The sequence below is a fragment of the Sordaria macrospora genome, chromosome 3, assembly GCF_033870435.1.
Source record: "Sordaria macrospora chromosome 3, complete sequence".
Taxonomy (NCBI): Eukaryota; Fungi; Ascomycota; class Sordariomycetes; order Sordariales; family Sordariaceae; genus Sordaria; species Sordaria macrospora.
Window position 1 is genome coordinate 3305757 of NC_089373.1, and position 26265 is coordinate 3332021.

At 52.0% G+C, this 26265-nt stretch overlaps 6 protein-coding genes and 1 non-coding gene across 7 annotated transcripts; 5 read left to right on the forward strand and 2 right to left on the reverse strand.

The window, feature by feature from the left end:
- Positions 1-136: 136 nt before the first annotated feature.
- SMAC4_04804 (uncharacterized protein) lies at positions 137-2206 on the forward strand (the record flags this gene model as incomplete). The annotated part of the gene is made up of 1 exon (XM_003346583.1): positions 137-2206. The coding sequence occupies one exon, from the start codon at positions 137-139 to the stop codon at positions 2204-2206; it is 2070 nt and encodes a 689-aa protein (XP_003346631.1).
- A 308-nt stretch (positions 2207-2514) lies between these two features.
- SMAC4_04805 (uncharacterized protein) lies at positions 2515-3777 on the reverse strand. The gene is made up of 2 exons (XM_003346584.2): positions 3543-3777; positions 2515-3483 (listed from the first exon to the last, which is right to left on the reverse strand). Exons 1-2 carry the CDS (start codon positions 3690-3692, stop codon positions 2908-2910), a joined length of 726 nt encoding a protein of 241 aa, XP_003346632.1. The 5' UTR covers positions 3693-3777; the 3' UTR covers positions 2515-2907.
- A 99-nt stretch (positions 3778-3876) lies between these two features.
- On the forward strand, positions 3877-7446 carry SMAC4_04806 (uncharacterized protein). The gene is made up of 2 exons (XM_003346585.2): positions 3877-4430; positions 4499-7446. The coding sequence occupies exons 1-2, from the start codon at positions 4115-4117 to the stop codon at positions 6985-6987; spliced, it is 2805 nt and encodes a 934-aa protein (XP_003346633.1). The 5' UTR covers positions 3877-4114; the 3' UTR covers positions 6988-7446.
- A 1229-nt stretch (positions 7447-8675) lies between these two features.
- Positions 8676-12415, forward strand: SMAC4_04807 (uncharacterized protein). The gene is made up of 4 exons (XM_003346586.2): positions 8676-9730; positions 10007-10745; positions 10802-11820; positions 11890-12415. The coding sequence occupies exons 1-4, from the start codon at positions 9724-9726 to the stop codon at positions 11931-11933; spliced, it is 1809 nt and encodes a 602-aa protein (XP_003346634.2). The 5' UTR covers positions 8676-9723; the 3' UTR covers positions 11934-12415.
- A 29-nt stretch (positions 12416-12444) lies between these two features.
- Positions 12445-12518, forward strand: SMAC4_13503. The gene has a single exon. It is a non-coding gene; the product is annotated as a tRNA-Asn (tRNA).
- Positions 12519-13062: 544 nt separating this feature from the next.
- SMAC4_00843 (uncharacterized protein) lies at positions 13063-19992 on the reverse strand. Its single transcript, XM_024655142.2, has 2 exons — positions 18769-19992; positions 13063-18713 (listed from the first exon to the last, which is right to left on the reverse strand). Exons 1-2 carry the CDS (start codon positions 19330-19332, stop codon positions 13233-13235), a joined length of 6045 nt encoding a protein of 2014 aa, XP_024511063.1. The 5' UTR covers positions 19333-19992; the 3' UTR covers positions 13063-13232.
- Positions 19993-20497: 505 nt separating this feature from the next.
- Positions 20498-23284, forward strand: SMAC4_00844 (uncharacterized protein). Its single transcript, XM_024655143.2, has 7 exons — positions 20498-21057; positions 21141-21190; positions 21251-21295; positions 21389-21617; positions 21671-21783; positions 21854-22174; positions 22236-23284. Exons 1-7 carry the CDS (start codon positions 20976-20978, stop codon positions 22695-22697), a joined length of 1302 nt encoding a protein of 433 aa, XP_024511064.1. The 5' UTR covers positions 20498-20975; the 3' UTR covers positions 22698-23284.
- The last annotated feature ends 2981 nt before the right edge of the window (positions 23285-26265 follow it).

A 26265-nucleotide genomic window follows, 5' to 3' on the forward strand; every position in this document is an offset into this window, starting at 1 on the left:
CATTTTCCAAAGTCCATTGACTCTCATCAACAGCTTTTTCTCCGCCTGCTTCCCACATCGGCACTTATAACCTACCTTTGATCACCCAATATCTTATTTACTCGAAAATCCTATACACACTACTGGATATTACACAATGGGCAAGGCTCGCAAAAACAGAGTCCGGGCTAATCGCGCCGACCCCATCGCGAAGGCAGTGAAGCCGCCCTCGGACCCCGAGCTCGCTGCGTTGCGCGAGAGCCGCATTCTCCCCGTCGTCAAGGACCTACAGAGCGCCGACATCAAGTCTCGCACAGCCGCTGCTGGTGCCATCGCAAACATTGTCCAGGACACCAAGTGCAGAAAGCTTCTGCTCCGCGAACAAATCGTTCCCATCGTTCTTACCGAGACCCTTACCGACAACAGCATTGACAGTCGCGCCGCCGGCTGGGAGATCCTCAAGGTTCTCGTCCAGGAGGAGGAGAGTGACTTCTGCGTCCACCTTTACAGGCTCGACCTCCTAACCGCCATCGAACATGCCGCCAAGGCCCTCAACGAAACCCTTGCATCAACCGAGCCTCCCTTTGCGAAACTCACAAAGGCCCAGCAGCGCATCGTATGGGATATGAGCAACTCCCTCCTCGTCCTTCTCAACTCCCTTGCACTCGCTCGCGATGAGATCCTTGACGCCATTGTCGCCAACCAGAACGTCATTCGCTTCCTCTTCCGCATTGTAGCCACCGATGTCGTTCCCCAGGAGTCCTTCGAGGAGACACTCTCCTGCCTCATGACGCTCTCCGAAGACAACCTACCGCTCGGACAAGCCATTACCGACGACCAAGAGACCCGTTGCTACGACAAACTACTCGAGCTTGTGGCTGCTGGCGGCCCCCGCTCCGTGCTTGCTTGCGGCGTCCTTCACAACGTGTTTGCGTCGCTCCAGTGGCTGGATCACAGCCCAGGCAAGGATGGTGCTTGCGATGCCGTGCTTGTGCCGAGCTTGTCCAAGGCCTTGGAGCAGCCTCCTCCGAGTAATAAGGACAATGGCCAGGCCGACAGCTGGGCTCAGATGATGCAGGCCGCTCTCGAAATCGTGGCCTCGATAGGAACGGACTTGCAGACAGCACTGGAAAAGGGCAATCGCCCTGTGCCAGGTGCTGCTGCCAAGGATGAAGAGTGGAATGGGATCGAGGACACAGAGAAAGATGACGATGCTATGGATGTTGACGAGGGCTCTGGTGACGACAATGACGAGGACGAGGACAAGGAGGATGAGGAGGAAGACGATGAAGAAGAGGGTGATTCAGACGATGAGGAGTTCGACGAAGCCGACTTGGAGAAGGTTACCGGCATGGACTCCGAAGACGAGAGCGAAGAGAACCTCGACGATCTACCCACCCTCCGCGAACTTATCAACAAGGCGATTCCTCAGCTTATCCGACTGACCAATATCGCCGTGGATGATGACAACAGCATAGCCATTCAGGGCCACGCCATTAGCGCGCTCAATAACATTGCCTGGACCATTTCATGCATCGACTTCTCTGAAGGCGAGAACACCAACATTTGGAAGGCGTGGGCGCCTGCTGGAAAGAGAATCTGGCAGCGTACCATCTCTCCCATCCTCGAAGCCGACAACGCCGACCTGCAGCTTGCCACGCAATTGACCAGTCTCGCTTGGGCTGTGGCCCGCAGCCTCAGCGGCACCACCCCTCTCGGCAAGAACGAGCACCGCAAGTTCATGTCTCTTTACCAGGTGTCCAAGGCGCAACAAAATGTCATCACGCCTGATGAAAACAAGGAGCAACAACCTCAGGAGGATCCTTTCCAAGGCCTTGGCGTCAAGTGCATTGGTGTTCTCGGCGCTCTTGCTCGCGACCCCGCCCCTATCGATATCAACAGGGAGGTTGGTGTCTTCTTGATGACCCTTCTCGGTAGTGCCGGGGAGCCCGGTGTTGCTCCGGCGGACATCATTCAGGCACTCAACGAAGTTTTCGATATCTACGGTGATGAGGAGTACACGTGTGACGCCGAGGTGTTCTGGAAGGATGGCTTCCTCAGCCACTTGGAGGAGCTCCAGCCCAAGTTGAAGGCAGTTGCCAAGGGCATCAACAAGAGGACCTTTGAGGAGCTCAGGATAAAGGCCGATGAGGCTATGGTAAACCTGGGAAGGTTTGTGCAGTACAAGAAGAAGCATGCGCCCAAGTCAAAGGAGGTAAAGAAGTAAATCTTCAGTTTCTGGGTCTCAGGGTTAGTCGCATAGTGTTGGAATCTTCGTCGTCGAATTCACACAAATCTGCGATATACTCACATAAAGGTACGCACAACCTACAAGTTACAAAGGAGACGGGGAAGCATTTACAAGGGGGAAGACGAAGACAAGCAGGTTATCGAGAAAAGATAGGAGGAGGGGGAGGGAGATACCCGACGTACCGTCAAATTAGCTGATAGAACATTAGAGGAATGTGAAGAGTGGTGCAGAGCTAGAAATAGAGGAGTCAATATCCATAACACGATTCACGCTCATCGCATGTGTGGGACGACAAACCAATCTTTAAGCGGGAACCTCGACTATCAGATGAGGTAGCTGCTAAGATGATACCTGAGGATGATGATGCCTCCTTGAAGGCTTTGGTCAGGTTCAAAGTAAGAAGTTGTGTTATATCTCTCCAAGTTCTGACTCACATGTATATCCTGTCGCGTATTATGTAGGTCTATTAAGCACCGTGTCTCAAAATCGACCAATTCATGACTCCAGCTTCCTGTATAAAATGCCAATCCTCCAATGCCCGAATCCTAGCTCCCTTCGACCCGGTATAAGCTCTGCTGCTGCTGTGTCGTCGAAAACACACATCTTGCCGTTGCCGTAAAGTACTGCTGCGCACACTCATGAGAAAGCTTGCAGGTTCTCTTGTGTCGTTAGTCAGTTCAGCCGATCGGCTTCAACTTCTTTTTCTTTTTCTTATCCGAATCCCCGGACTTGCCCTTTTGGAATGCGCGCCAACTATCGATGCGCTGGTCCCTCGTCTTCTCCCAGTCCTCTTCGTGCTGCCTCTTGCGCTTGCGCTGCTCCATCTCCTCATCCGCTTTCCGCTGCTCGCGGCCTTCTTCCTGCATCTGCGCCTTGAGCTGTCTGCGTCGTCGCTGCTCGTTTTCGATCAGCACAAACTTGGTCTTGTCCTGCCACTTCTTCTCGAACTCGGCCGTCTTGAGTTCCGGGCTGTCGACCGTCCACTTGTTCTCGCGGATCAGCAGCATGCGCGCGTCCGCGATGGCTTCGTCGAGGGTCTGCCGGTGCTTCTCGTCCATCAGTTCCGTCTGCGCCTTCTTCAGCCGGTCAAACGCTTCCGGGGCCAGGGGGTTCTTCGTCTTGTCGGGATGGATCAGCAGCGACTTTTTGCGGTAGGCGATCTTGATGTCGGATTCGGTCACGCCAGGCTTGAGGCCTAGGACTGTGTAGGCGTCGAGCCGGAAGGCTTTGAGGATACGGTCTATTTCGGCATCCTATTGGGATTTGGATTGTTAGACATTTGGTCAATTGACTATGCGAAGGCTGGTGAAACTGGGCGTTGGTGTTGTGGTTTGCTTGCCTTCTCCCACTCCTTGGCTTCGGATTCCAGCACTTCGAGCGCATCTCGAGTGTCGGCAGGAGTTTCATCTTTGACGTCTTTGACGTCTTTCACATCCTTTGCATCCTTCGTGTCTGTCGCCATCTTGTCGCAGAGGGGGATTCGAATGGCCGGGAGAGTCTAGGGTCAGTCAGGATGGTTGTTTTGTGGAAGGCTGTTGAAAGATGGATGCTGTCAACAAAACGGAACGAAACTCCGGGGAAGTTCAGGGCACGAAGTCCAGCAGTTGCGACTTGCGACAGGAGCGCGCAGTGAACGCACGCGGTACTGCCAAGACCCTTGGGTGTAATTGATAAGCTGATAAGGAGATAAGCGTCACATTAGCCCCAACTAAAAAGTCGACCATCCAAAATTTACGGGTTGACGGGCAGGCATTGCTCGCTACAGTTGACAGAGGTCCCCAAGACCCCATATCATCACCAAACTCCAACCCACCCCGTCCGTCTTTGCATCTTCAGTTTGACGACTTTTTGCTGCAATTGACAGCAACTCAACCTTCGCCCATCATGAAAAGACGCGCGGCGTCCCCCACACCGTCCGAGAACGAGGTCGACATTGCCGGTGCTTTGTTCAACGACGATAGCGACTTCGAAAACAACAGCAGCAAGCACCACACCAAGAAGGGTGCCGTTACGAACAGCGGTCTCGACCTCGATTTCAACGATCTCCTCGGTAACGGCGACAATGCGCTACCTAGCTTTAACGACGAGGGCGATGATGGAGACGAAGCCTACATCGCTTCGCTCACACGGGGCGCGCAAAGAAAGTCCTCCAACATCCAGGGCAAATCAGTCAAGAAGGGTGGAGGTTTCCAAGCAATGGGTGCGTAGTCTCCCGACTCCGCGGTATAAGGTCGTGATGCTTGTGGCAGATGCTGATACTTATCCTAGGCCTAAACGCCCATCTCCTCCGAGCGATTACCAGAAAAGGCTTCTCCGTCCCGACCCCCATTCAGCGCAAAGCGATTCCCCTGATCTTAGAGAGAAAGGATGTGGTGGGCATGGCTAGAACCGGTTCGGGAAAGACTGCAGCTTTCGTCATTCCCATGATTGAGAGGCTGAAGGGTCACAGTCCGCGTGTTGGCGCGAGGGCACTCATCATGTCCCCCTCGCGTGAACTTGCGTTGCAGACCCTCAAGGTCGTCAAAGAGCTCGGTAGAGGTACCGATCTCAAGACCGTATTGCTCGTCGGTGGTGACAGCCTGGAGGAGCAGTTCGGTATGATGGCGGCCAACCCCGACATCATCATCGCCACACCCGGTCGTTTCCTCCATCTCAAGGTCGAAATGAGCTTGTCCTTGTCCTCGGTCAAATACGTTGTCTTCGATGAAGCCGATCGTCTTTTCGAAATGGGTTTCGCTACCGAGTTGACCGAAATTCTCCACGCCCTCCCTCCTTCCAGACAGACCCTTCTTTTCTCCGCGACACTCCCATCGTCCTTGGTCGAATTCGCCAGAGCCGGTCTTCAGGAGCCAAGCCTTGTCAGATTGGATGCCGAAACCAAGGTGTCGCCTGATCTTGAGAGTGCGTTCTTCGCAGTAAAGGGCGGTGAAAAGGAGGGTGCCCTTCTTCATATTCTCCACGACGTCATCAAGGTCCCTCTGGGTGCGCCCGAGGGCACAAGGGAAGAGAGTGACGAGTTGCAGGCGAAGAAAAGGAAACGCGAGTATAGGCCCAATCCCAAGGAGAAGCCGACGGAATACTCGACCATTATCTTCACAGCAACGAAGCATCACGTCGAGTACATTCAAAACCTGCTCAAGCTTGCAGGCTTTGCCGTGTCCTACGTTTACGGTTCACTCGACCAGACGGCCCGTTTGATTCAAGTCGACAACTTCCGTAGGGGAAGAACACATATCCTCGTGGTCACCGATGTCGCCGCCCGTGGTATCGATATGCCTGCTCTCGCCAACGTCATCAACTACGATTTTCCATCTCAGCCCAAGATCTTTGTCCATCGTGTTGGCCGTACAGCTCGTGCGGGTCAGCGTGGTTGGGCGTATGGTTTGGTCCGTCAGTCAGACCTTCCATATCTGCTTGATCTACAACTTTTTCTGGGAAGGAAACTTATCATCGGTCACGAGCAAAAGAATCCTTCTTTTGCGGCAGATGTCGTGGTTGGAACACTAAAGAGAGAAGGAGTGGATGTTAACATTGAGTGGGTTGAGAAGGCGCTCAAGGAGAGCGCCGATCTCAATGCTCTGAAGGGTGTCGCCGCAAAGGCCGAGAAGCTCTACATGAAGACGAGGAATTCTGCTTCGAGCCAGAGCGCCAAGAGAGCCCGCGAGGTTGCGCAGTCAAAAGGCTGGACACAACTCCATCCTTTGTTTGGAGAGGAAGCCGCTGAATCCCAGGCAGCTCGTGATGATCTTCTCAGCAGGATAAACCGCTTCAAGCCTCAGGAAACCATCTTCGAGCTTGGACCCAAGGGCAAGTCTAGTCGCAACAAGTCCGCGGAAGTTGTACGAAATATGCGTGCCAGATTCAAGGAGCGCAAGACTACCAACGAAGATGATGACGAGGATGTGGAAATGGAAGACGCCGAGGGTAAGCCTGACGGCGAGGAGATCAATGCGTTCGAAGACTTTGAGGATGAGGGAGAGGAGGAAGACGCGGAAGAAGCGGAGGCCAAGGAAGACCCATACGCCGACGACTCGGACTCGGAGATGGAGGTCACAGTATCCAGCAGCATGCATACGAAGAAGAAGAAGAAGGGTGGCCCGGACAGCTTCCAAGATCCCGAGATCTTCATGTCTTACACGCCCCGCACCACCAGCATGGCGGACGAGAAGGCCTACGGTGTTCACTCGGGCGGCTACAGCGGCAACAGTTTCGTCGAGGCCGCTCGCGACGCTACCATGGACCTGACCAACGACGACAGCGCCAAGAACTTCGGAACTGCTGCGAAGCCCAAAATGCGTTGGGACAAGCGTCACAGCAAGTACGTGGCCGTTGCCAACGACGAGGATGGTTCCAAGGGCGCCAAGATGATTCGCGGCGAGTCCGGTGTCAAGATTGCCGCCTCTTTCAAGAGCGGCCGCTTTGACCGCTGGCGCAAGGACAACCGTCTCGGCAGGTTGCCCACGGTCGGCGAGACAGAGAAGTCACAGCTTGTCCGCAACTTCGGTGCTCAACCTGGCCAGCAGCGGTTCAAGCACAAGATGGAGAAGGCGCCCAAGGATGCGGATAAGTTCAGAGACGACTACCACGTCCGTAAGAAGCGTGTTGCCGAGGCCAAGGAGAAGAGAATCGGCAAGTATAAGGACGGTGAGGGTAGCAAGAGGGAGCTGAAGACTGCTACGGATATCCGTAAGGCGAGGGCGATCGCGGAGAAGAAGCGGGAGAAGAACGCTAGACCCGCGAAGAGGCAGAAGAGGTAAAAGCGGTTGTTGTCAAATTAATACCAAGGAACGGCGGTTTGTTTCAGCAGCAGCAGCAGCAAATAGCACTAGCTAGCACAATTGGTTATCGGTTTCAAGGCTCTACCTTATGACGATCTGAATTCTTGAATGTCGGTCACATCAAGGGGGATGTTCGATGGCGTACCCTAACCCTGAGCGTCTATCAACCTCTTACTATGTATCAGTCCCCATTGATGCATCACATTGGACCTCACCAACCAGCAACGCAAAACGCACCCAACAGCCCAAGTTGCCCAACAGAATATGACTGAACGAACCAACGAATTGCTGTCTTCCAAAGGATAGTTACATCATCATACCCCGGATATGGTGCCCGAACAAAACGTAGTTTCGCCGTTGGTAAGGTGGTAACAACAGTTGGGTAGGGTCGAACGGTGCGCTTTACCACGTGCAACCGCTGCAGGCCCAAAGCCCAAAGCCGGTTTTGGGTATCATCATTGTTTTTAGTAGGCACGATGTCTTCATTGTGACATCGCTATAGTACATTGTAGATGTGTTCGCTGGGCCGCCTTGATTGATGAGACATGGAAATTTTGGGTTTGGCATGCATCACCCACCGCTTTTGAGCTGTTGATTGATGGGATTGTTGCCATCCGTCAGACGGCGGTCAAGGGTTGAGTGGCTTGCACAAAAAAGAAGAAGACAAACCGATGTATATACCATCATGGAGGTATGTGAAAAAGCCCCCGCCCAACGGCACTACACCATCAAGTAAGTACGTGTAGATGATTTTGACCAATGCTGGTGACCAAACGTCCGGATATCCAGGGCAAACGGTGTTACCAACTTCAATCTGGGTGTCGTGGGGTGTAGTGCACAAAGGCCAGGTCGGGGAAGGAAAAACAAGCCTTCGCCAATTCTCAATGACGATGGGGGTATCCCCGTTACACAAAGCGGGAAATGGGGAAGATCTTAATCATTCATCAGCAGCGGGAGATCTCTTGGACATTCCATGGCAATCGCTTGGCGAAAGCTTGATTACACATTGTTCTTTTTCAAGCCTCCCCTCCCGTTCCCGGAAAAGGAGTACGAATACGGTACTGCACCTGTAACCACCCTATGTCGTAAGAAAGGCGGTGGCCGGTACATTTCAGTTTGTCTCTTATCGGCACCCAAATATAGCATCGAGATCCTGTAGGTTACGGGCATGGTATTACATGGTTTGTTTTGTTTCGTTTCCTGGCAGTTTTGAATCTTCATGGTGTTTTGGATAAGAAGAGTAAAAGTCAAGCGTGGATACCGACGTCATACAGGGGTTGTGGCCTAGACGAACGGGACTGCCAAGTTTTCTTTTCGGTTGCTTCCGAACGGGCAGGGACGTGGGGAGGGAAGCAACTCCCACTTCCTTGCATATGAGGTACCTACCTCTATGCCACTCTTCCTTGCCAGCAGTTGGTGAAGCAAGTGGAATGCTGAAAATGTGAAGAGTGGAAGAAGGAGGTGAAGGAGCTTGAGACTGGGACACAAGAGCTTTTGACAAAACGCGAACGCAGATACCGCGGTGAATTGCCCGGTAATTTACAGGGACCAGATGGAACGGACGAGATCTGTGTTACGACTGGACCCTGCGGTGCGGTGGTGCCTGGATAGGCGGCTCCTCTTTTTACGTTATGTTTCCAAGAGATATCCAATTACACTTCCAAACCTGGCATTTCACAGGCGCATGATTACGTGTTCAAGTTAGGTTAGCTAGTAAGGGTCGTGATCCAGTCTTTCTCCATCCCTTGGAGCAAACTGAAATCCCTGATGCGCTGGAGATGGAGTCAGTCTAGCCGCCGTGGAGAATTTCTAGTGTACAGCTCACGATCGTCAAATGCGGAGAGGAGGCGGCCTCCCTTCGTTTGGAGCTCGAGTGGTGATTGTAGAGCATGAACGGGGCACGATGAAAGAATCACCAACAAAGTAGGTAGTTGGTAAGGTCTTATTTGTTGCTGGGAATAACAATGCTGATATTGGTACCAGAAAAGCTCACGTAATAATAGATTACCACATCAATGCTCGCAGGTTTTGCCCCTGTCATCGTCGCCATCGTCACAAGTGAATGGGTATGTAACGGCCACCCAACACATTCTGCCATTCCAACCTTCTTTCCAACAAGATTTCTTTCTCCCTTCGAGAATATTTCACTTGCTAAACAAAAGCTCTGCTCTAATTCTCCTCGCCGTTTTCGGGAAACCATTGCGCTTCTTCTCTATTGCGCATACATTGCCCATTCCCCGAAGATTGTTAACGTGGGATCGGATCGCCAACGTCTCATTTTGTTTAAAGCGTCTAATTTCGGCGCTTTCCTAACTTGTCAGGGAAAATCGCATTCGTCAACTGCGAACCTACAACTGTTCTCCTAGTCGACATCCCGCCCGCTAACACTTTCAACATCATCGCCGAGACTCGCTCCTGGAGGGCGCATTGGCAGTGAAACGATACAAGAACTGCCCAACACCGAGGGCTAGCAAGCTCGCATTTCGACTCACGAGCCACGACCAAGACCGAGACATTCACACCGACTTGCGCATTCTTCCCCGTATTCCAAATTCGAATTGACCCGGCACCCGAACACCTCGCCGGAAAATAACTGCGATTCTACTTCCTACTGTGCAACAACAAGTGGACGGCACGAGACTACGGCTTTTAAGGCGGTCTCTCTGAGCGCGAGCGCGAGCGCAAGTTGAGAAGGAACAGAGAAATTGAGTAACCATGGCTTGTAAGTATCTTGGACCTATCCATTACATCAACACCCCCCAACCCCCAATACCAATCTTCATGCCCTTCACGCTGCGCCCAACGTCAGATCGGCCGCCCTTCGCATACCCTAATTCTCTTTCCCCGCCCAACGGGGCTGTGTTCCTCGTCACTCTTTGTTCCACTCCCAACATTATCATCGAGTGTGGGTCACAAAATTGGTTGATACGGGTCTTGGTTTGGCTCAAGAAGCATTCCACGCTATGAAACAACTCTAATGCGATGGCTCATCATCTAGTCAACAATTTCAGGATAAGGCAGGAGGCGCATCGCGTGGGCCGCGACAGCAACTCGATCATGAACCCCTGGCGAAACAAGAATCAGAGAAGCTCGACTTGGGACGTGCCCGAGTCACAACGCTACTCTCAGCCGCCGATGGGGCAGGAAGGACTCGACGATACATCGCCCATCAAACACTCAGTAACGGCGCCATCACGGGTATTGAATGGCTACGACAGTGCAAATGGAGAGCCGTCTTACCCCCAAAAGAATATCGAGATGCACGATATGGAGCCCACCAGCCAGATGACGGGGCTTACGGGGAAGACGAATGTGGAATCGACAGAAGTACCTACGGGTTCCGCACATCAGCGCAACGGTAGCCTTGGCCTTGTGCGCAGGAGGACAACGAACGCAAACGATTCGCGGACCGAACTGAACGGCGCAGGACCAAAGGTGGCCGAGAAGGAAAAGGAGAAGAAGGAGAGGACCTTTTTCAAGCACCTCGAGCCCAAGGAGCCGTTCACCGTGGGAAATCAAATTCGGCGCACACTTTTGGGCTCGTGGCTCAACATCCTGCTCGTCGCGGCGCCGGTCGGTATTGCGATCAACTACGTCGAGGCGGTACCCCGCGTTGCGGTGTTCGTTGTCAACTTCATTGCCATCATCCCTCTTGCGGCAATGCTGGGTTTTGCGACGGAGGAAATTGCTTTGAGGACGGGCGAGGTTATGGGTGGACTTTTGAATGCCAGTTTTGGGTCCGTATCAACTTCATTTGTTAAGGCGGTAGAGAACAGTGCTAACACCCACACAGCAATGCGGTTGAGTTGATTGTAGCTGTTATTGCTCTGACGCACAACGAGATTGTCGTCGTACAGACTTCGCTCATCGGCAGTATCTTGTCCAACCTTCTTCTGGTTATGGGAATGTGCTTCTTCTGCGGTGGTCTTAACAGACGGGAACAGTTCTTCAACACGACCGTCGCCCAGACAGCGGCGAGCTTACTTGCGCTTGCCGTCGCCAGTGTTATTGTGCCTACGGTGTTTGACATGGCTGCCGGTACAAACAACAAGAAGGTGGCGCAACTTTCACGCGGCGTCTCCATTATTCTGCTTTTCGTTTACGGTGGTTATCTTCTATTCCAACTGAAGACTCACTCCGCCATCTTCGCCGAAGAGAGTCAGAAGGTTGCGGGCAAGCCATTCAACTTCCGAGGCGGCAAGGATCTCAAGGAGGGCGCCATTGCCCAGGGCTTGGTAGGCCCTGCTGGTATGGTAGGAGGCCACGCGGTTCCTTCCCACGGCAACAACGAGAGCATCCGCAACCACTTGGACACCGCGCCTCATCTGGAGGACGAGGAGGAGGAGGGCGAGGAGCCGCAGCTGCACTTCATTGTCGCTGTTGCCACCCTAGTCATCTCCACTGTGATCATTGCGTTTTGCGCCGAGTATATGGTCGACGGCATCAGTGCCATTACCGACGGAGATAAAGTCAGCAAAGAGTTCGTTGGCCTTATTCTGTTGCCCATCGTCGGAAATGCCGCCGAGCACGCCACTGCTGTCACGGTCGCGATCAAAGACAAGATGGATCTGGCCATTGGGGTGGCCGTCGGTTCGAGCATGCAGGTCGCCCTTTTCGTCATCCCTCTGCTCGTTATTATCGGCTGGGGAATGGGCATCGAGGAGATGTCGCTCAGCTTCGACACGTTCCAGGTGGCGGTGCTGTTTGTCTCAGTGCTGTTGGTCAACTACCTCATTGCAGATGGAAAAAGCCACTGGCTCGAGGGGATGCTGCTTATTTGTCTGTATCTCATCGTGGCTGTCTGCGCTTGGTGTAAGTTTGATGAAGTCTCCCCAACTCTCTGGCACTCTTCGATGCTAATGTGCTCTTCCTTCCCTACAGTTTACCCGAATTCTTGCGAGGGACCTGATTGTCCCAAGGCGTAGATCATGGCCTGAAAACAACATCATGAAGATGGATACGATGCCCGATTTCGATTAGATACCTATTTATACGATTGAGAGGAATGACACGTTTCAGTTGGCACTGCGGTGTTTATTTGTTTGTTTTTTCCGACTTTCACGACGTAACATTTTTTTTAGCTGGCGCGAGCCATATTCTTTACTAGGGACGAGCAAGCAAGCAGCCCAGTTACACTGCCTACCCAACGTACATCTTTCAGACTAGAGATTATCAGACTGGTGATGAGGGCGTCGAGGCACATTAAAAGGCTGATGAGCATCCATCCATCGGCGGGAAGGGAATGCACGAAAGGGGAAAATTGTCTGCCCAAGGGGTAGGGACAAGAAGGAAGGATAATGGTAAAACCGCTGAGAGGCGAGAATAAAGAGGGAAGACGGGAGGGAGGAAATAGCATAAATGAAGATACGTTTAGCTATCTAAATGAAAGCCTATAAAGTTAACATCAGCAACAAAATTTTAACAAACAAGAAACATTCCCTCGTGGCGCAATTGGCTAGCGCGTCAGACTGTTAATCTGGAGGCTGTAAGTTCGATCCTTACCGAGGGAGGTTGACAATATATTTTTGCATTATTTTTATCTGCAAGCGGCAGCATGGATTTTTGTTGCAATGCACTGTGATGCAGTACTGCCGTGCAGGGACGAAGCATGTTTAACAATATTGCATATCACTGTTATTTTCTTTTTTCGGATAGTTCACATTTTTGTTGTTTATATCAATCCTTTACTATTTCAGGGCATATTATGGTTGCATATCTATAACGGGCAATCTCAAGCATCCCCTGTTAGGTTGGTACGGATTTATGCTAAATACTGTTGTACGGAAAATTATATTGGAGCTTGCTTATATGATGGCATCTAACGTGAAGGGAACAACGGCGACACGGTAAAAGGGATGTATCGGCAGTCTTGAAAACTATGTTTCATGCCTGGAATAGCTGCGACTGTGGTAGTTTTGTACGACCCGACATCGCGAAGGACGTCGAACCTCAAGACAGTTGTTGACGCTCAGCATCCTTTGATACTCACTATAGCATACGCTAAATGTTATTGTATGATATCGAACAGTCACTGTTAGAGTAGGTGAGTGGCACTTCCACCAACTCTTCTTTTTCAAACCACATTCCGCTACGCTGTCTATAATCATTCTTTCAAATCCCGTCAAAACTTTTACATGCTTTTCCAACTCAGTAGCCTCGACTTGTCGAAACCATCCTCTTCTTTTCACCTACCAGCTTCTCACCCCACACTTCTACGCTCTTGCTCACTCTTCCTTGGTGGTATCTTCCCCAACACCATCACCGTTCTTCCCACTAGCAGCTCCCGCTCCAGTCCCTCCAGTCGCTCCCGCAGCAGCCGCCGCCGCCGCAGCCTGAGCAGCAGCAGCAGCAGCCGACGCACCTCCCCCGATCCCAAGACCAATTCTACTCCCCAACACACCCTCCTGCACACTCGCTCTCCTCAACATCATCTGGTGCGAGGGATGATGACCCGGGTGGTGGTGACCCGCAGCAGACGCAGCCGAAGCAGCAGACAACAAGCTTGGACTCCCCACTCTCACAGGGCTGATTCCCAACCCCGTCCCGCTACCCACCGTGTGCAAATCGCTAAGGTTGCTGAGGCCCGTGCCGCCTATTGCTGCTAGCAAGCCTGGTGGCAGGCCGAGGGTGGGGATGTTGGTGTCTGGGACTGTGTGCCCTCCTCCTCCAGTGGTACCGCTGCCGGTGCGAGGGGTATGGTGAGGAGGAGCTCCGGAAGCAAGGGCCGAGTCCTTCATTACTGTGGTTGACAGGACGGTCAACGGCGCAAGACCGGGTGTGGTGTTGGGCGCGGGCGGATGGGCTTCGCGCTCGAGGACTTCGCGGTAAAAGGCCTCGAGGGCGCAGCGGTCGCGGCAGAAGGATTCGAGCTCGTCTTTGATCACTTCCGGGTCTTGGCTCGTGGGCGTGACGGGCATCGTGACGGTGGAGCGGTTAAGGGATTGGCCTGTTGTGCCGAAGCCGTTGGTTGAGGGGGGACCGCTGGCCATGGGCCCGATCAGGTGCGGTCGGAGGGCGGGGGAGAGGAAGGCGGTTGTTGGTTTGACAAGCGGGGAGGGAACGGCGGTTGGCTGATCACCAGAGTGGGTATTTGGTCCGTAGAGACTGGGCGTTGGGATGCGGCCTGGGCCGGGACCGAGGTTGTCTGCCCCCCCGGCTCCGCCGCCGCCACCCTTTTGTTGCATTTCCTTCTCTCGCTGGGCGGCGGTGCGGTTGCTGTAGAGACGGTTCGCGAGGATGAGGATGTTGCCTTCGTCTGTGATTTCAGCGATCAGAGTGCCGGATCGGTGGATGAACTGCGTGTACTTGAAGTCTGGCTTGCCCCATGAATACGACACGTCGACGTTGTATGGGAAGCTGGATGCTGGCTCCATGTCGAGAACAAAGTCAAACTTTCGCAGGAGAGCCCTCTGATAGAAGTGCCGCCCTGGTTGTGCTTGCGGAGTAAACGAGTTGGGGTCAAAGTAGGTGATAGGCTGTTGGTTTGGTGGCTGGACAGCCAGCTTGATCACATATGGTCGACGGAACGGATTGATATCCGTTATATCGCAAGCTTCGGCGATAGGAACCTCAACAAGCCGGAGTCCGTACAAGGCAGCCTCGCGAGCCCATGCCTCAATGGCATCTTCGATCAACTTGGCTGTTACGTTCATCCAGTCGATCCGGATGTGGTAACAATTGTCGGGGTTGTGAAGCCTGTCGTAGTGCAAATCAACCACTTCAGGCCGGTAAGAGCGTTTCCGATGGTCTATGTCGTATTTCATGACTTTACTCAGAACCACCCTAGGCTTCTTGCCACCGGCCATCATAGCTGCCGTTGGGGTCACCGTCCCAGAAGTGGGAGAGCTGTCTTCGTAGATAGATGTTGGCCTCGACACAGACACATTGGACCTCGGCGAATCCCGTACTTCCGAATGCGGTGTTGATGGGACAGACACCGGAACTCGTCTTGTGTTAAACCAGCCTGGAGGGTTGGGTTTCGCATAATCGCTGCTGATCTGGTAGAAATACTGGCCATCCCTGAAAGGATGACGCCTCTCAACGTGCACGAAGAGGCCACCACCGCCATCCTTCCTTCCCTCTTTGCTTTCGTCCTTTGACTTGTCATCTGAACTAACCATAAGACGATTACCAAGCTCCTCGGCTTCCTCTCTGTCTTCCAAGTCTTCAAAGTTCTCAAGAAGCCAAGTGGTCATGTCAGACCCGATGAAGCAGTTGTAATGGAGGCGCAAATGCCAGCGGCGATTCTGCATCCGAATGCCTCCATTCTCCACCGGCTGCTGGATGGCCTCTGCCAATGCTACGAGGCTAAAGTTCTTCTTTGAGAATTGCTCTCTGCTTGTGACGAGCTGGCCCTTCCTGTGTCCACCCTCGAGGCCCTCCAACAACGGAAGTGTTTCCAGCTCGGCCGCGATAACCACGGATGGATCTTCTGTCTTGTAGACGATATCAAGGGGGTTCATGTCCTTTTTGCGGCGTGATGCTTGGAAACTCCGTTCGCTAGCCGGGATATACCTATGTTTCTGCCACATCTGCGCAAGTTTCCTAATGCCCTCGATGCGAATCTCTTCCTCACTGTCCCCGTATTGCGTCTTGGGGAAGAACGAGTGTCTAGCAGTCATTGGTATCAGGACGAGCCTAGCGCGCCAGAACCTGAGATGTTCTGACAACTCGTCGTTATGCCCTGCAACGAAGGCGTCAACATAATTCCAGTTTCGGTCAGGTGTTGGAGCCACCATGGCGAATGGAAGGGTTTTGTAACCATGGTCAAGTAGTGTTCGTATCGCCGGTTTGTACAAGTAACGGTCATCGTACAGTTCCGGCGAGGCGATCGGCTTCCGGACAAAGATATTAACTTCAATTTCGGTGCCATTCACGCACGAGAGTTGGTGAATCGTGTTACCGACCGACATAAAGATGCTGGTACCATCCTCCACTGTGTGGTCGCGGGAGAAAATGTCGGTAACCTTGAGTTGCTTCTGGCCAAAAGCTTTAGCAACCGCTGGGCCTACAACGACCTGAAATCCTTGGCAGAATCTGAGACTAATCATCTCTCGCAGCATCTCATCGCGTGACTTGGGTTCCTCGGCCAACTCATCATCGGCATTCTGCGAGACATTGTACGGTTGACGGTGGTACTCTGATTCGAACTGTGCCTTGGTAGGGAAGTATTCTGTGGTAAGTGGAACGGCAGCGGGGGAGCACAAAGACTTCCATTTCATCACCCGCGTCTCGTTGGGCCTAGGAAAGACATGTTGCCAACGGCTGTATAACGTGACAATATCGACCTTGTTGCTATCAGGGTTCGACGGATTGACCAACGTCAGCCAAGGCGACAGCGCGGTTGTCGGCGATAAAGTTGACGGTAATTCCGGTACCGCTCCGGCCAGAAGCTTGTTGTTGTACACCTTCTTCGCATCCTCGGCTCTGATTGCGTCTGAGTAGAAGAGATCACGATTATCAGGAACGTAGTCAGCCCGTAGTGTCGAGGCGAGCATTGAACCCGATAGCATGTTGGCTGCAGGGTCAGTTGGAAGCTGTTGCGACTTAATTGGCATTGGCCGGCTTGGAGTGCTCTCGAAGTACTGATGGCCGGGCGCGAATGAGCCTGGTGCAGGACCCCAAGGGGAGAAGACGGCGGGAGTTCCACTTGCGAACATCTGGGGCGACATTGACCGGTTGATTACTGCTTTGGCCGGAGTTGAAGTAGTGCTGGCATTCATCAAAGCCCTCGAAGATGTCAACGATCTATCAGCATTCACGCTTTCAATGCTAAGCTCTGCCGTCGCAGCCTTTGGTGCAGCGATGCGGAAACCAGAGCTTCCAAGGCTGATCTGCTTCATAAACTTTGGGACCTTTGGAGTGATTGTAGGTGAACGCTTGGAGTTGAGTTTGTCCAAATCGACCGTCTTACGGGTACGCAACTCGGGTTTGTCGGTGTTGAGGCGCTGACCCGATCCATTCCCAGTTATTGTCATTTGCGAGGCACTTGTAGACGGTCTACGCTCAGTGTATGATGTCCCAAGAAGACTCGCGTCATCAGCATGGTGTCGCCTGACGGAATCATCGTACTCCCGTACATGTCTCGGAAGCGCCAATGTGCGGCGTAATGACGGTTGGCGTGCTCTCGAGTCATCGTAGTCCTGCAGTTGCTTCCAAAGTGACTTTTCCCCCAACTTTGCGTGCTTATCCGGGGCGAATTTTTGAAACCCGTACACATGATCAAAGAGTGTTTCTGGGATGCGGGAGTTCTGTATGAAGACGTTGCCGTCTTGATCAATGTACGGTTTCGGCACGTTGCTTGCGTGCAATGCCTTGTGAGGGAAATAAGGGTCCAGGTGCAACGGCTTGGTTTCGATCTCGTTGGTTTCCATGACGCTTCGCATCTGCAAGTCATACATACGACATCTAATCAAGAAGTCGTCTCCTGACTGTGTTTGCGAAACATCAGAGACCGATAGAGCAATGCCGTGGTATGACAAGGTTTCCTCAGACTCGCCTGTCCAATACGAGACATGTAGCCATTGCGGCAAAGCATAATTCCACTCGTCTTGAGCCGAGCCGAAGCCAGCATAATCACCATGAAGAGTGATATCAGTGCCCCTGCTTGGGGAATAAGACCCCGCCATGCTGTTATAGCTTCCAATCGTCGGCACTGTCTGTTTAGGAGTACTGGAAAGACTCGCGGCTGTTCTTGTTTTGTGATGCTGCGTCGGTTCCGTCGAATACTCAGGGTTACGGTACCGAAACAAGGGTACGGAGTGGAGAGGTGTCTTGGGTATGCATATAAGATCAATACCAATCCCATTTCCAACCAAGGATTCGGTGGTGCGACGGAGTGCGTCGTACTCGACTTCAAATATGCCTGGACTAGGGGTTATGACGATGACAGATATGCCAGTTCGCATCAGATCACGATCTATGTAGTCGTGCGCAAACAGCTGGGATGCCATGTTGATTGCCTCTAGGAAGTTGCCATAAATGGCTCTTGACGCCTCGGCCTTTATTCTATTCAAGGCTGCTTGTTGCTCGGCTGGGTCGTCGGAAGAAGAAAATGAGTCCTTGGCCTTCTGATGGAAGGTGCTGATGTCCCTTCGAAAGTAATTAAACTCGCGCTTCAACTGGTAAAGGATCTTTGTCCACTCGCCGCTGCCCATTTCGCTCACAACAACGCGGTAGAAGTCCTTGTAGGGGCGACGATCGCCAGACGACTGGACCCCGGTGTAGAAGTCATTTTGAACATCCGGATTGGCAAATTCGGTGTAAATGCCTGTATCATACTCAACTCGAGCAAAGAGAACAATACTGACAAGGTGTCTGACTTTGAGTGATGCCCATTTCTTGAACAAGGCGGGCAAAAACCCGTTTACAACCTTGTTGAACATGATCTCACCAGAACCGTCCGAGTCGAAGTCCCACATTTCGCGCGCCATTTGGATAAAAAGCACGTACCGGGCAGACTCGCTTCGGAAGATGGGTTTTGTATTTTGGCCGAAGAATGCGGACGGTATCTTGCGGCCATCGACGTAGACGGCGGTAACTTGAGCCTTGAGAGTGCCCATGAACAGAACCATTTGGCCCTTGTAGACAGTCCTCTCCGAAAGCTCACGAACAGCCAGCTGCCACATGTCGGAACGGGACATGTATTGGTCTCTGAAGCAAAGCTCGACATGAGAGGCCTCAATGGCTGGGTTGTGATCATCAATCTAAGTAGTTTAGTAGGGGTTCTACGAGGCTACGAGTTAAGGGGTGGGGGCCTACTGGGGTCAGGGTAACCTGCGAACCCTTCCTCATGCCGAAGACATCTGCGATATGCTTTGCGACGTAGACTTCAACACCCGGGTAGCGGGCTTTGAGTTCCTTGGGCATATCCTTGACGACGAAGATGTAACGCTGTTGGCTTTCTGCAGCCTCTTTTGTGCGGTCCAATGGGGGCTGCTTGTGATGATGGTGATGATGGTGGTGATGGTGATGGTGATGAGAGCCTTGCGCCTGCTTTTCCGAATCAGGACGGAAAACGTCAATAGCCATGAGGCTGCCTGGCTTTGCCTCATCACCTATGAGGTCGAGATTGAGCAACACTTCATCCCGGGCGAAGGACTCATTGACGGTGACGGTCCATCTCCTCTCGACACGTGAGCGCCTTGAGGATGAAGAGGGCCGGTCACGGATGGTCGAGTTACTAGAGACGGTATCCGGGGACCGGGGCATATCCGGGATGCGCTCCAGGCTGTTTCTGCTGAACTGCCGGAGGTGCGACGACCAGTTGGGCGGCCTGGCCTGCCCCTGTCCCGGCACCCCCGAAGAGTTATTGCGCGACGCCATTGAGTCCTTTTAACAGCAAGCGACGGTCTGGTTCCATGCATCGATGTCAGATGTTCAGGTGACGACGATGGAGGTGGTGGATAGCACGCCCTGTTCCTAACTCGCTGTCGGTGGTTGCGATCTCGTGGCCACCATTCCTATGAGATGCATCGGAGTCTGTTGGAACAGATCGAAGGAATCAGGGAAGAATGTGTAAGACGGATGTCGCTTGGAGGTGTACTGAGTTTATTTCATCGTCTAAATACATGCAGTGGTTGGCACGATGTCGCCGTGAGAGATGGTTTGGGAGTGAAACCGCAAAAGAGACGACGTCCTCAGAGGAGCTCGGACCACCTGCGCCAGAGGTACCTAAGTAGTAGCTGCAGGGGCAGGTACCTGTACGCGCCCTGGTGACAGTTAGAGATGCCCGTGCGGCAGAATTCGGTTTCACCGCCCTGCTCCTGCAACTGCTATGATGACGGCAAGCATGGTGGCGCACGAACCATATGCCAATTGGACAACTCCAATTCCAAGCGAGCCACCTTGATGGCTCGTCATTCACCTTTCAACATTCCCGTCTGCAAACCAAACCTCACCATCCTCTTCCTGGCCGTTCGGATCGTGATGGCAAACTTGAAGATTCTGATAGGCTTGTCAATCCAAGTGCCGAGCAGCTCCCAGCAAACGTCGCACAGCTGTGTGATGATGGGATCCCCATGTGCATCCATCTTGAAAGCCGTGAGGTGGCAGCGCCGCCGCCGTGCTCCGTAGTCCAGGCCCGTACGACATCAACGAACAGTCTCCAGCTGTCTGTCTGAGTTTCGCTGTCTTCCTTAAAAGGCCCCTCCGAGACAGTCAACGTCTGCTTACCCGCAGCGCGTGCGCAGTCTTCCGGTGTCAAAGCACACGCATTGCCCATGCCTTGCTGCCGTCGATTTCTCATCAAGAGGTTCTAGTTGGCGTTCACATATCACGACATCTTTCCAAGTTTGTCCGAATTAGGAGAGATCAGAGACATTTTTCTGCAGGATCATGCAAGCGCATCTGATTCAGCTCACCCCGTCATGAAGTCATCAAGGCACAAGCTGCAAGTTCTTCACGGCATCCACCGTTCCTAGGAGTCATTGGTTGAAGCTCTGTACCGTACTTCGCCAACGGTGTGATTTCTCACTGGGACCAGTGTCGATTTTGTTCGCTCTCGATGTTGAAAAGCGTACACGGTCCAACGTGCCATTGTCATCCATCTTGATCTCTCGGCTGCCAGTCACTCACCAACGAAATGCTGCTCGATTTGATCAGTGAGAATAGCATCACCAGCCCGTCCAATGATCGTCCCATGTCGATGGATACCGGCCGGCCCGCTACTTCCAAATGCCTTCCGGAAGGGAGAGGACCTTCACGGTTCACGGTTCACATGCAAGTCCGTCTTGGTTGCACCTGTGGCTGCTGTACCCAACCGGGCTAGAATGTACCTGTTCCCTTAAATCGAGCTGACCCGGGAAGGCGGGACGGTGCCAAAGTCCCCTTCTTGGTCCCAACTGGACCTCAATCATTTCTACATTGACATCAATCCGGCCTTATTACTCTCAGGGCCGTCCACGTCAACACCTATAACTAGTTTCCGACCGACCTCGAATTCTCTCCCGCCACTTGCTCGTTAAGCAATGGCACTCAAAATTGGACCAAAGCAGAGGCTAGCCGCGACAATAGCCATATCCTCCGCCTTTTTTGTTTCGGAACTTGCTGGTCAGTTTTCGCCCACTGCTGTTGTCGTCTGTTGTCGTTCTTATAAAGTGGCAATGAGCAAACTGCTAACAACAGCCTTACAGTTGCTTTCAAGACCGGAAGCTTGGCTCTAACGGCGGACGCCTTCCATTATGTACTTATTTAGTCACTACCCCACGATATATAGTTCCCATGCTGACAGCTTACCGATCAGTTGAACGACCTGATCAGCTTTGTCGTCACCTTAACCGCCATCATCGTAAGTTCTATGTCCCATTTTCTCACAGTGGCTTTCCAGCTCTTGCTAGGTTCTGTGTCATCTAACCCTGCTAAGGCACTGACGTTTTACTAGAAGACAGAAGGCACCGGCTCACCTGTTGGATTCTCCTTTGGATGGCAGCGCGCCCGCCTTCTCGGCGCCTTTTTCAATGGCGTCTTCTTACTTGCCCTCGGAACGAGCATCTTCCTCCAGTCCATTGAGCGGTTCATCACCGTCGAAAGAGTAGAAGACCCAAAGTTGATGTTGATAATGGGATGTGTAGGATTCACGCTCAACATTATCACAATCACATTCCTGCATGGTATGTTGAGCAAGCTCCCATAGTCCAGCAGAGATCTGACAGTTCACTCGCAGAGCCACATGACCATATAAGCCACGGTCATTCTCTAGGGCATTCGCATGGACATGGCCACGAAGTACCTCTTGACTTCGGTACAGGTTGCCGAGCGGGTGGAGATACAGAGTCTGTATGGTAAACTTTCAGTCCCCGATGCTTACTTGATACGGACACTAATCAGTCGTGTTGGTAAAAATAAGCCTTTCCATCCTCACTTTCAGCATCGGCATTCTTCCTTTCCTGATATCCAGCAGACTCAGTGTCGCGACCTCGGCATGCTCGGAGCTCTTATTCACGTCATGGGCGATGCGATCAACAATCTTGGAGTCATCATGGCCGCACTCCTGATCTGGCTACTTAAATCCGATGCTCGCTTCTATGCCGATCCCGGCGTTAGTGTGGGGATTGCTATCATGATCATACTCTCGTCTGTACCCCTGATCAAGAATAGCGGCGAGATTCTTCTCGAAAGCGCTCCGAAGGGAGTCAGAACCGAGGATATCAAGCATGACATTGAGAAGGTATGTCACAGCCAAACGAAGAAGACCAGGACGACGACTGACTTTCTCCCTCGTGAACCAGCTTCCAGGAGTCGATTCGATCCACGAGCTGCACGTCTGGAGACTCGATCAGCACAAGGCCATCGCCTCGGTCCACGTCGTCCTCACCGAAGATAGCATCGTAAATTTTATGGACAAAGCGAAGACCATCGGTGAGTGTCTTCATGCCTATGGGATCCATTCGGCGACTATTCAGCCCGAATTACCTCCCGGATACGAAGAGTACGAGCTTGTTCCGACCAGCAAAGCACCCCAAACCATAACCATAGCCTTGCCTGACGGAGATGGTCCGGGCGAGAGCGAGTCGACGATGACAACACCGGGCGATGGCGCTACTAGCGCGTCTTCGTCAATCACCTCTAGTAGTATCTCGCTGGCGAAGAGAAGACGGGCCAGCACGCTGACCACTTGCCATCTGGTGTGTGGAAGAGGATCCTGTGCTGGACTCGCGTGCTGCCAGCCCATTGCCCCTGATGAGGAGTGAGCTTTTCATTGTCAAAGTATTGGTTTCAGTAACGCTATTTCTTATCACCTTGTTTGTTGGATAACGATGGAACTCACACCTTTCACCTGTTCTCTCGACGTAGATATTTCTTGACGGCCCTTTTCCTTACCCCTTCTCTGTATCTGTGTTGTATATGGTCGTTATCCTGCAAGTATAGACCCCTTCAATTGATTAGATTGGAGCAACCCTTCATTGGTCGCCGGTCATAATCATGATTGGTCCCCAAATGCGCTTGTTCTTTCGAGACGTTCGCTTTGTTCAAGTCTGTTTAGCCATTTTTCTTTTTAGTTCCCTTGCACTCCTTGGAGGTGATGGGCTAGTCCTACTTTCTTGGGGCATTAGGTAGTGTAGTAGTCAGGTATATCTTTCTCTCGAAATCATCAACATCATATCACAAACTGGCTGCTCGAGATCAATCCCCGCTCTCTGGCTGGGATTGAATTATGGCACACCAATCCATGAAGTAGCAGTGACAAGATCCTGGCTTTCGATAAGCGTACACTATTGACCCGTTTAACAGTGGCTGGATGAGAGCCTCACGTACATCCACCCACCTACATCACTAGTTTTGTTTTTGAATCCTTTTTTTATTTTTCCAGATGTTCATGTCCCTCATCAATGTTGAAATTTGGGTTACCACGTTTCATCACTATCTTTCAACCATTATTTACTACCCCTATCACTGGTAGTCGCGAAGTCCGCCGGAACACAGCATCTCAAGCATTTCAACACATACACGTTGCTTAGGTATACAAGGTAGGCCACCGCGTTGTCTATACACCTGTTTGTTGTTATGTTTAGGCGGTGAAGGGCCTCTTGCGTTCATAGTTTATAGGCCTTTCCTTCATCTTGTGTTTATCTTGCTCTGAAAGACTTGATGTCTGTACATTATGTGTATACATAGGTGGCGGGCGGTATACAGTGTGATAAGCTATCCGAAGCAAACACCTCTTTTCATTTCATACCTAGAAACGACGGACGGTGGTCTGGGGGGTGTGTGTAGCTCGCCCTCCTGCCTGCTTTTGCCCGTCTAGTAGTCTGGCTGTCTGCCTCTTCTCTGTTTGCAGCGGCACACACACGTGCGCGAAGCAAGCAAGCAAGCCACTCTTGAGCCACGATTGTTGTACACCATTCATTATGTGGACTTTTACGTAGCCATGTTGTTGGTAGATGATGTTATGGATGAGCAAACATGATATTTGATATAGTGGTAAGATAAAGCACTGGCACCGACCTCTTTGGCTTACTTGAGGGGGACCTGGTCTCTTAAACTTTCCAAACCGGTCTCTCGGTCTGACTCTCTGTCTTTCTGTGGTTTCGAAGACCTTCTGGACCTGCAAAGAAGGACCGCAAATATGAGTCAGGGCAGAAATGAAACAGACGGATGAAAAGGAGAGTTGCAGCAGAGTCACTGTACAACATGGGCATCCGGCATACGCCCTGACAGATCCTCTCCAAGTCGCAGTTTATGTATGTGCGAAGCATCCTACCTAGCTCGTCCCTGACATATTTATGCGCACCGCGAGAAGACCACTACAGATTTTGGTGCTTCACAACTCGGCCAGTATCTCACCAAAAAAACTGGTCTCAACTGGAAGCTGACGAGAGATCAATGCTCTTTCTGCCTTCAGATACTTAGTTAAGACTTTGTATTTGGAGTGGTGAAGAAATTGTCTTTTTGTCAAGGGGACCAAACGTGGGGATCTTCGCCAACACTGCCAAAATAGGTGGTAAACTGGCTTAGGCGGTGCGCATAAATTTGTCAGGAACGAGCCTAGGTAGACCTAGGCCCTTGCTATGTCTCGCTTCTGATATATGCTGTTATCTGCACATGTGCTGCAGGTCAACGTGTATTAGATCTCTGTTCAGCTTTAACACATGTACCGTGCTATGCATTGTACATGTTCGTGCCTAGTATCTGCATTGTAAGGCACGCCATACCATACGATGAAGAAAGTCTTTGTTCGATTCAAATGGCTCAACGGTTCAACGGCAACAACACCCTGATGCATGTGTACGTGTCAGCGTGGGGGTTAGAAATGAAGATTGTGTGTTATGCGTAGTAGATGGGGGACAATCAACCAGTAAAACAAAGTGATCAACAGAGGGGAAAAAGGGGCGACGAAGGCGGGGAGATAAACGAGAAGGAAACGAAGATCAAACGGCACACAGGGATGCACCCTAAACTGCGTGTGTACGTGCATGACTGGTACCTTGTTTTCTCAGCGCCATCTTCGCCTCTTGGATCTCGTCTCGCGGATGCCGAAAGGTGGTAGACATTATGTAAGTTGGCGAATTTTCGGATGAGACCCTGATGGTTTGGCGGAAGCAGCACAGAAGAGGAAAACCCAAAAGGGTGCAAGCGGAGGGGTTGATGAAGAGGCTCTGCGGTTGCACCCGTACCTCTTTGACTGCGACGTCAATAGTTTCCCCGTCCCTTTTGTGGAAAAGTCTGCCGTACGTTGAACTCAAGCAACATCAACCAGTGAGGGGTAGCTAATGGAATACCGGTAGGAGTAACGGCCAGGCGGGGGAGATTAGAACTCCGTACGTGATGAGCCTTTAAACGATCACGTCAGCCTTGGCTTCCTCCTTGGGCCATAATTGTAAGCCTTCTTGTTATTCTATTGGTTGGTGTGCCATTGGTTGTGCATGTCGCAAGGGTCCGAGACCTGTGTAAATCCATTGGCCTTGGAGATCACGAAGGGAATGGATGGGGGCATATCTGGTTGTTTTTTTTTAATGATGTGGGTACCTGAGTGATACGTCAAGCTGCTGGGACAGGAGTTTTTCCCGTTGCGACCCGTTGGGAATAACGAGACAAATCCGACAAATCTAGATCCAATGTTGTATCGGGCGGGTAAGGCATGTCTTTGAATCGTTGCTTAGATGGGTCTCCACTTGGCTGTTCTTTCGATGTGAGGAAGTGTTCTGCGAGTCAGATCGGATGAGAGCAAGTTCCATACTGTATGTAATCGGTATCGAAGTGAGATCCCGTCTTCTCTCTTTCTGATGCTGCCGGATCTTTAAGAGGTACTACTAACATAGGGTCTCGGCAAGCATGCAAGAAGCCATAGACCACGGTTTCGAATCGCCCACGCCAAAGGGCTCCCATCATGTGACGACGAACGTGTCAGGGCAAGAGATGGCAGCTGATGCGGAAAAGTTCCGGGGTCCGAATTCACGGAGGTGTCGCCGGTGGCAGTATCATGAACGTTGCTGGAGTTGATCGTCCAGCAGTCCACCTGGGTTACAGTTGTGAAATAAGGATGCAACCTCATAAGCACGATCTAGGGAAAAGGTACGTATTTCAGCTTCAGGGCATCCATTTTGCCATTTCGGCCAGTTCCAGTTCCAGGCACCAAGCAAGGCCCGAGTTCGGTTCTGGCGGAACCGGGATCACAGTCTTGGGTAACCGAGGCCTCAACGTCGCGGACGACACTAAAGCAAGCGGCAAACTGCTTGGTCGACATTGTCGGTAATTCGATGTGAAGAAATATTTGCCATGCGCCAGTGTCGACGAGTCTGGAGAAGTGGAGAGGAACTG

Excerpts from the sequence above, each read along its gene's own strand:
- SMAC4_04805 (XM_003346584.2), bottom strand. The coding sequence starts at position 3,692 with ATGGCGACAGACACGAAGGATGCAAAGGATGTGAAAGACGTCAAAGAC. Across the intron at positions 3,484-3,542 it reads AACCACAACACCAACGCCCA|GATGCCGAAATAGACCGTAT; the intron begins GTTTCACCAGCC and ends AAATCCCAATAG.
- SMAC4_04806 (XM_003346585.2), top strand. The coding sequence starts at position 4,115 with ATGAAAAGACGCGCGGCGTCCCCCACACCGTCCGAGAACGAGGTCGAC. Across the intron at positions 4,431-4,498 it reads TGGAGGTTTCCAAGCAATGG|GCCTAAACGCCCATCTCCTC; the intron begins GTGCGTAGTCTC and ends TACTTATCCTAG.
- SMAC4_04807 (XM_003346586.2), top strand. Across the intron at positions 10,746-10,801 it reads CTTTTGAATGCCAGTTTTGG|CAATGCGGTTGAGTTGATTG; the intron begins GTCCGTATCAAC and ends ACACCCACACAG. Across the intron at positions 11,821-11,889 it reads CGTGGCTGTCTGCGCTTGGT|TTTACCCGAATTCTTGCGAG; the intron begins GTAAGTTTGATG and ends CCTTCCCTACAG.
- SMAC4_00843 (XM_024655142.2), bottom strand. The coding sequence starts at position 19,332 with ATGGCGTCGCGCAATAACTCTTCGGGGGTGCCGGGACAGGGGCAGGCC. Across the intron at positions 18,714-18,768 it reads CGCAGGTTACCCTGACCCCA|ATTGATGATCACAACCCAGC; the intron begins GTAGGCCCCCAC and ends TAAACTACTTAG.
- SMAC4_00844 (XM_024655143.2), top strand. The coding sequence starts at position 20,976 with ATGGCACTCAAAATTGGACCAAAGCAGAGGCTAGCCGCGACAATAGCC. Across the intron at positions 21,191-21,250 it reads CGGCGGACGCCTTCCATTAT|TTGAACGACCTGATCAGCTT; the intron begins GTACTTATTTAG and ends CTTACCGATCAG. Across the intron at positions 21,618-21,670 it reads CACAATCACATTCCTGCATG|AGCCACATGACCATATAAGC; the intron begins GTATGTTGAGCA and ends GTTCACTCGCAG.